Source organism: Balaenoptera ricei, chromosome 12 (assembly GCF_028023285.1).
Source record: "Balaenoptera ricei isolate mBalRic1 chromosome 12, mBalRic1.hap2, whole genome shotgun sequence".
In the NCBI taxonomy this organism is placed as follows: Eukaryota; Metazoa; Chordata; class Mammalia; order Artiodactyla; family Balaenopteridae; genus Balaenoptera; species Balaenoptera ricei.
This window is the reverse complement of record NC_082650.1, coordinates 10,088,456-10,096,628: the sequence shown is the minus strand read 5'-3', so window position 1 is coordinate 10,096,628 and position 8,173 is coordinate 10,088,456. Positions and strand designations below refer to the sequence as shown.

Genomic DNA, 8,173 nt, shown 5'->3' with positions numbered 1-8,173 from the left:
GCCTCGGGGCGCAGCGCTTGGGGGTCGGCGGGCCAGAGCCGAGGCGCGGCCGGAGGGCCGGGGCCGGCGGGGCCGAGCGAGCGGCTGTGCGAGGGGGAGGGCGCGCGGCAAGCAGGGGGGCGGCTGGGCAGCCCCCCGCGCCCCGCGGGGCCCCGGAGCCCCGGCACGCGTGCTGGAAGCGACTGAGGACCGCCGCCGCGGGCTGCGGGCGAGCACCGTCCCTCTAGGCAGGGGATCCGGCTATGACAGCTGGGCTCCCCAAAGGGTTAACCTGGGTGTCCTCGGCAAAGTTGTCGCCGAGCCGGGAGCCCGCGTAGGGGCCGCGGCGCCGAGGCTCTGGGGGCGGCCGGGCGGCCGGCGGCGGTCGTGGCGCGGCGGGGGCCGCGCGGCCGGGGGGCTGCTGGGGGTGTGCGCCCCCAGCCGGCTGCCGTCGTGGATGCCTCCCGGCGGCGGCGGGCCCATGAAAGACTGCGAGTACAGTCAGATCAGCACCCACAGCTCCTCCCCCATGGAGTCGCCCCACAAGAAGAAGAAAATCGCGGCCCGGAGGAAATGGGAGGTTTTCCCGGGAAGAAACAAGTTCTTCTGCAACGGGAGGATCATGATGGCCCGGCAGACGGGCGTCTTCTACCTGACTCTCATCCTCATCCTGGTCACTAGCGGACTCTTCTTCGCCTTCGAGTAAGTGGCGGCGAAAGCTCCCCGACGCCTGGCACCCCTCGCCTCCCCGATCCCTGGCCCTCTCCCCTCTCTACTTTCGTTTTCTAGAAGCCTTATCTATTGTATATTGTTATATAATACAGACCCCGCTCCCTCTGTTTTTCTTTAAAAGGTCTGTTTGCTTTTCGGTCCCCGGAGATAATGCAGTTCTGGGTCGGGCTCTGGGAGTGGAGGAGAGGGGAGAGAGGACACTTGGAAGGTGTGCCGGCCTTGTTGCTCCCAAGGGTTGAGTGGCACCTCGCAGGTGACTGATTCTTGGCGCGGGCCCTACTGAGTTTGGAGACTAGCAAACCAGCCCAGATGTAGCCTTCTGTGGGAAGCGGGGATGAGGCAGATCCTTAAGTCAGGGATAAACAGAATCGACTTCCTTTCGTGCTCACGAGCTGTAGGGCATCTTGCGAAGCTCAGTTGACTAAATCTTCTACATACCTTCCCTGACTAACGAGAAATCTTGGTTATTTTAGGTCTCAGAGTGTCGGCCACTCCATGTGGCTTGGAAGGATAATTTTCATTTTTCGTTCTCCTTAGATGTTCACTCTTGATTAACAATTTCTGATTTACTATCAGGTTTCTAAACGATTCACTTTTAAAAAAAGTTTCAGTAAAAAAATGTTCCAAGCAAACACTTTCCCCTCCCCTCCCAATATTGGGGAACAGGTAAAAGGAGACTGTAGGCCTGTTCAGGAAGAGTATGACACTGCATAGTAACTTCTGATTCCAGAAACAAAACTTTGGGACTTTAGGGCTTTTATGTGGGAAAAAAGTGCATGCACATCTTCTCCATTCAGGAAAATCAAATTGACTAGTAGCAACTATCCTCCTGCCAACTAATGAAAGATCTTCTTATTTGTTAATAGTATTAGATAAAGTAGTTGAACCACATTTCAGAATCCACTTCAATTGCTCTTATTGGGTCCAACATTTGCAATGCAGCTTCTTACCTAATTCTTGCTCTCTTAAGCTCAATGAAACTTGTAGCTACTACCCCCTCCCATTAAAAAAAAAAAGCAATATATTTATTGGGAGTTCTTTGCTTTTCCTAGCTATTATGGGGCATGATACTCTTTCTGCTTCTGTTGGATAGGGTTAATTAAAAGCTTTTGTGTATGTTTACTTTTGTCTGTGGTAAGTATTAATAGGCTCTGATTTTGTGCCTGGTGTTTGATATTCCAAATGCTGTCTCAGTCAGAAATGGATGCTCTCTTGACAATGTAATACTTTTCACTTAAAGCCCTCTGACTCTGAGGGGAAACATTTTGTATCTGAACATTGTGCTGTGATGAACAATTTTAACGGGATTGAGTGAGAACAGGTGAGGAGAGAGAGCTCAGATATAAGCTCCTCACCTCCCCCAGCCTTTCTTATAGACAACACCTCCATTTCTGACTATGTAAAGTTTCCAGGTCTCTTCTAGAAGTTTAACTTTTGTGCACATTTGAGACTAGCTGGTGGAGTCTGTCTGGGGAGCTGGTAACGGGAGGGTAAGGGTGTGGAGAGACTTCCAGAATGACGGGAGAAATGCCCTATTGTTCCTGCTGCTGCTCCCCTGCCCCCATCCAGAGCCACCAGAGCCACCCTCTTGTCCTTACAGACCTGGGGAACTGGCGGAAGGGGCCAGAGGCTCCAGAGGTGATTTTGCAGTCTGAGTCATAATAAATCCCGGCACTGACATGGTGATGCCGTACGCTTGAACAGAAATGCCATCCTTCCAATGGTGGCTTTCATTACAGGTGTTCCCCTAGGTAGAGCATATTCACTATGTTCCTAATGTTAACAAAGTTTTGAATGGATCTATGTTGGCATCTTTGCTCTTTTTTAGCAATGTTAAGAGAAAATGGATTAATTTTGGATTAATTTTGTGATTGTGTTGCAGAGCTTCAACCACAAGTGTGTTTTATTTAGGATCCTGACTATTTCATTTTCGCTAAACACCCAAATCCCCACTGTATGGTTAGGGGTCCCCTGCAGTTATTACTTACCACCTTTACTTTCTTCTTTCAAACACTGCTTTTAACGAAACCATCATAAGTTCATTTTCACCTCATCTCTGTGTGTTTCTTCCAAGAGTTCCCCAAAGTCCTCGCTAGCAGGTTGTTAGGGATCTTTCTGTGTCAGCTTTGTGTTAACGGATGGCTGTAGGAACAAACATGTGCACTGGGATTTTATTAGCTACTGTCGGCAGCTTCAGTTTTAGATCGGCTCTACATGTATGTGTGTCTTTGTGTCCATGAGCGTTGCTTCAGTTAGGCAATTTGAAATTTCAAGAAAATAGGCTCATCGTAACATGATGCCTCAGTTACAAAAAATCATAGGGCTGCTCAAATCATAGAATGTTACGCTTTGGCAAGAATATCTGTCACTGTATTGCTTATAAGTTCTTTACCATTGCTAATGCCAGAGTGAAATTAAATAACTTTGACCAAATTAATTAGAGACTCAGAGACCCAATTAGTCACATGCACGGGAAATGAAATGCCAACAGGCTAAGAGAGATCAAGAGAGAATGCCAGTTTTGTCTGCTCTCTGTCTGCCTTCCTTCTGCCATTCTTTCAGTTATTTATTGAGCATATACTATGTGGTTGCCTATTTTGATTAATTTCTTGTCTAGATAACTTTAATATTAGCAGAATTTGTTTTTACACATGAGGGTCCATGTTTCTCCATACTGTAACACAAAGGCAAATATGAAATTTGAAAATAAGACATATAACTTCTAAACTTAGTTTTAGACCTCCTTTTCCTGCAACTCTTCTCCACCCCACCTCTCCTTCCTGACCTTGAAGCGATGGACAGGGAACTTTGTTCAAGAGAAGTGGACTTCTTGGAATGCAGCAACAGGTGTTGATACTGTCTTCAACCGTGGAAGAAAGGCAGGGTAGAATGATTTTTCTCACCTTGAAGATGAAGTGACAGAGGCTTAGGTTAAATAATCACCTAAGATCACACACTAATTAGTGGCCAGGCTTCTGGCTGGAAAGCCTGTGACCTTTCTGATGCTTTGTGCTTCTCCTCCTCCAAATATAGAATAGTGGTTACAGGCATGTATGCCTTTCGGAAGGACAGATCTCAAAATTCTTCCCAGAAGTATGACCCGAGACAAATTAGTTGACTTTTCTAAGCGTTAGTTTCCCAGTCTGTTAAATGGGATTAATAATATCTACCTTTAAACGTTGTGAAGATCAAATGAAGTGTATTTAGTACAGTGTCTGATACATAGTACTCATTAAATGGTACATGTTATTAGAGCAGAACTTAGAAATAACCTCCCAAGGACTCTGGTCACCCTTTTCTGAGACCCTGTGAAGGATGGAGTATGTGGATTAGGAAGCAAGCATGATAGCATATCAGGGCTGAAACAATGTGGAGCTGTGTAGTCTGCAGTTAAAACAGAGACCTTTGCGTGAGTCTGAGGAGCAGCTTTGCTCTTGCGCCTTTTATCCAGACCCTGAGCGAGGGCAGTGGGGAAGCCTACAAGAAGCAGGGACTGGATTTCATTTCCGTTTTTGGAGCTACCATCTCAGAATCGAGAAGACAGTAATAAAGCAACTAGAAGAAACCTGAAGCAACTCTCCAGTCTTTGTCAAGTAGGGCGGGGCTGTTTATCCTTAGACATCTTTTATTCAGCATGTGGAGTACTGGTCCAAAGCGACAGCATCTCATGGCTGTGTTTAAGAGGGAAGGGCGGAAGTTGGTCGCGGTGCTGTGGATACATCTCACTGCTCCTTGCACTTACTGAGGGGCTGGCTCATCAAAGACTCCCTACAGTGTCCTCATTCTCACACCCCCCCAGAATTGCCATTTGAAAAGATCAGTGAACATTATCAATTTCTTTCTCTCTGACGTACACACACATATAGCCCACTTTTGTCTAGAGTTGAAAATTTGAAAAAAAATGTCTTTGGTCCTGAAGTACTGACATTTCGTAGTCTCTTGATCACAGGTGCAGAAAGAAGTAGATAAACTGAGTTGCAGGTGAGGTTCCTGTCTCCAGGAGCATCCCCTGAGGCCAGGGGAGGCCTGCTCAGATCTTGGACTTGACTGTCTCCCAAGTCTATGCTGTCACCACAGACAGTTTGGAGATGTTATTAGGGCTGAAGCCCTTGAGAATGTGGCAGCATTCTTAAATTTCTCCTCACCTAGAAGTCCATTGGTGATTCTTAAAAAAAGCCATATTTTTCTTCTCTCTTGTCCTCCCCTTTCCCTTCCTTCCCTTCTTTTCTTCATTTCTTCCTCCCTCTTCCTTCTCCTTTTTCTTCTGCTTTGACTCATCCCCTCTGAAATAATTGATGAATAATTGGTAGTCAGTTGAACTGGAGTCATGTTTGCCTTGAAGATGGAACAAGGGACTGTCCCCATAAACAAAAGTGTCATTTCCAATAATAATGTCTCCTTTTCAGATTGGAAATCCTTTATTATCGAGTAGAGGGTACTGCCCTTATAATATGTAGCGATCTCATCTTTTCTCAACTGTCCTATTCCGAACTGCATCAAGTTCTCCATCATCTCAGAAAACGTCTGGAAAGCGTCCCGTCTTTGGCTGGCCAGATGCTGGCCGTGCTGTGCATCATAGAACACCGTGGGGTTGGTAGTAGGTGATGGTAGGTGACCATCAGCACCTTACACTGAACATTCCCTATTAACATAGTAGACAGAGTCAAGGATACTTTACTTTGTAACCACTGTGGCTCCACAAGAATTTTAGGTGGCTTCAAAACCTTGTTAATGGCCTCTTGACATGAGTGCACTAACATATTCATTTATGAGTGATTAACACATGTAAATTCCATGGGGGTAGGGACTCGATTTGTTTTGTTCACTGATGTTCCCCCAGCACCTAGAGTAGTAGCTGGTACATAGCAGGCTCTCAGTAAATATTTATCATTTAATGAAATAATGGTAAAATTGAAACAGACTGAAAAATAACTTCCGTGTGCTTCAGTTTTTCATTTTGTAAAGTTGGGAACATTAATAAAATGTAAAATTAATAATATAGAACATATTTGCCTTGATTATCAATGTAATTCTTCTGAATTCAGAATCAGATATCATCCCTTTTCCAATGTATCAGTTGAAGCAGAAGAAATAAAAGATTTTCTTAGTTACTTAGAAAACTAGTTATAGAGTTGTGATGTTCTCTTCACTAACCAAGGCTTCTTTCTATTTTTCCTTTATTTTTTAACTAAACACTTTAAACAAATAAAGCACTCTGTGATATATATGAAGGTTACCCAACAACCACCAACATGTAGAGTAATTTTGCATTTTATAGGTTCTTGTCTTTGGATACTTGAATTTATATAATAGGACTTTTAAGGATTCTATTGACTACTTGTATTTCACTGTCTTCTCTCAGCTAGTGGGAACTGACATCAAATTATGCAGAAAGGACTCTTGTAGGTTCCTATAACAGGGTAATGATGATCAATTATTTATTGGGCCATATCTACATAACCTGGAGATTTTTCTTTTGCAGTACAATGCTACACATAATTTATTCAAGGCAGAGTTATTATGTCTTAGCAAGAGAAATTAAGGGTTTCAAGGAAGTATGTCCATTGTTTTGTAGCTCAGGTTGTTAGGAAAGGGAAAACAGTGGTGGTCAATAGATGCTTATAATTAGATACACCCAGAAATATGGATCTGATAAAATGTCAGTTGGTTCAAGTAAGAGTTGGGGAGTTTCTTAATGCTTTTGTTTAGTTCTTCACTAAATATAAAAGTTGGTCCTAATTCAAACTTATTTTTATAAACTGGATAATCTTCTAGTATTTCTTCAATTCCCCCCCCATTTAAAAAATGTAATATTAGATTGATATAGAAGATTATATATAACAACACACATGCAATTTTGAAATAAAATACTTTTCATGACTATAAAGAGCCCCCATGAAACTACCACTCACTCAAGAACCATATCAATACCAGGGCTTTTGAAAAAAAAAAAAAAATTACCAGGGCTTTCGAATCTACTTATATCCTTTGGGTTTCAGCCCTGTCCCATCTTCCTGCCCCTCCCTGAGGTCATCACTACCTGAGCTAGTCATTATTAATGCCTTGCCCTTTTTCCCTCAAGATTGTTGAATGTATGCATTCCCAAACAATAGGTTGTTTAGTTTGGCTTATTTTTCTATATAAAAAATATAAAGAAAATTTTCTTCTATATATAAAAAAATAATGAAAATCTTTTATTTAAAAAAACTCTCTCTTCCTCCTCTCTCCTTCACCTCTCTGACCCATTGAAGAGTAAGTTGCAGATGTCATGCTCTTTTATATCCATATTTTTCAGCATGTAATTTTTAAGAAAAAGGGTGTTCTCTTATACAAACACAGTATTAGCATCAATTTCAGGAAATTTAACATGGATACAATAATCAACATTCAAATTTTGCCTTTGTCCCAATACTGGTGGGTTAAAGTTTATCATCTTGGTATTTGTTTTCTATTTATCTAATATGTTTTTTCTTTTTTCCTCCTTCTTGCCTTCTTTTAGGTGAATTGCCTATTTTTAGTATTCCATTTTATTTCCTTTAAAAAGACGTGGGCTATGTTTCTTTGTATTTTTTTAGTAGTTGCTTAAGAGATTAGAATATGCATCTTTACTCTTTAATAGTCTACCTCCAAATAGTAATGTTGTACTTCAGAAATAATACAAGAAACCTCTAATGTTATAATTCCACTTCTCCCACCCTTTGAACTCTATTGTCATATATTTTATATCTGTGTATGATACAAATCCAGTAATGTTATTATTTAAAACCAGTCAATAGTATTTAAAAGAAACATAAATGTATATACATGTATAAAATAAATATACTTTAAAATAAAACCTATACAAACATATAAAATCTAAGACACACATACATTTGTACACATATGAAATAGAGAGAGTTTTAAATAGAATTTTGTATTTATCCTCACATATTTACTATTTCTGGTACTCTTTATTTCTTTCATCTGTATTATTTCCCTATGGCCTAAAGTACTTCTTTTAGCGTTTCTTGTATGCAGGTCTGCCGGTGACAAGTTCTCTTAGTTTTTGTTTTGACAATGTTTATTTTGCCTTCATTTTTATTTTGCCTTCAGTGTTTATTTTGCCTTAATATTTTCACTGGATATAGAACTCTAGTTTGACACTTTTTTTCTATCAGAACTTTGAGGATGTTGGCCCATTGTCTTCTGGCTTCTTTTGTTTCCATTGAGAAGTTAGCTCTTATTTTTTGCATTTCCCCCTGTATGTAATGGGTGAACTTTTTCCCAGGCTGATGTTCTCTTTATCTTTTGTTTTTTGTTTTCAGCAGCTGAATGAGGACATACTGAGGTGTGGTTTTCTTTATATGGATCCTGCTTCAGGTTTACTAAAACTTTGGGGATCTGTGGATTGATATATTGAAGTTTTGGAAAATTTTCATCCATTATTTCTTCAAAAAATTTTTTGTCTTCTTCCCCCTCTTCT

At 41.6% G+C, this 8,173-nt stretch overlaps 1 protein-coding gene across 4 annotated transcripts in view; it reads left to right on the top strand.

Annotated features, from left to right (window-relative positions):
- The first annotated feature begins 383 nt into the window (after window positions 1-383).
- The window catches only part of ZDHHC14 (zinc finger DHHC-type palmitoyltransferase 14), a 273,468-nt gene continuing 265,678 nt past the window's right edge, over window positions 384-8,173 (top strand). For all 4 annotated transcript variants that reach the window (XM_059940929.1, XM_059940927.1, XM_059940928.1 and 1 more), the window contains exon 1: window positions 384-681. In XM_059940929.1, coding sequence (XP_059796912.1) covers window positions 437-681 — 245 coding nt within the window. In that variant the 5' untranslated portion in view covers window positions 384-436. The remainder of the gene's footprint in view (window positions 682-8,173) is intronic.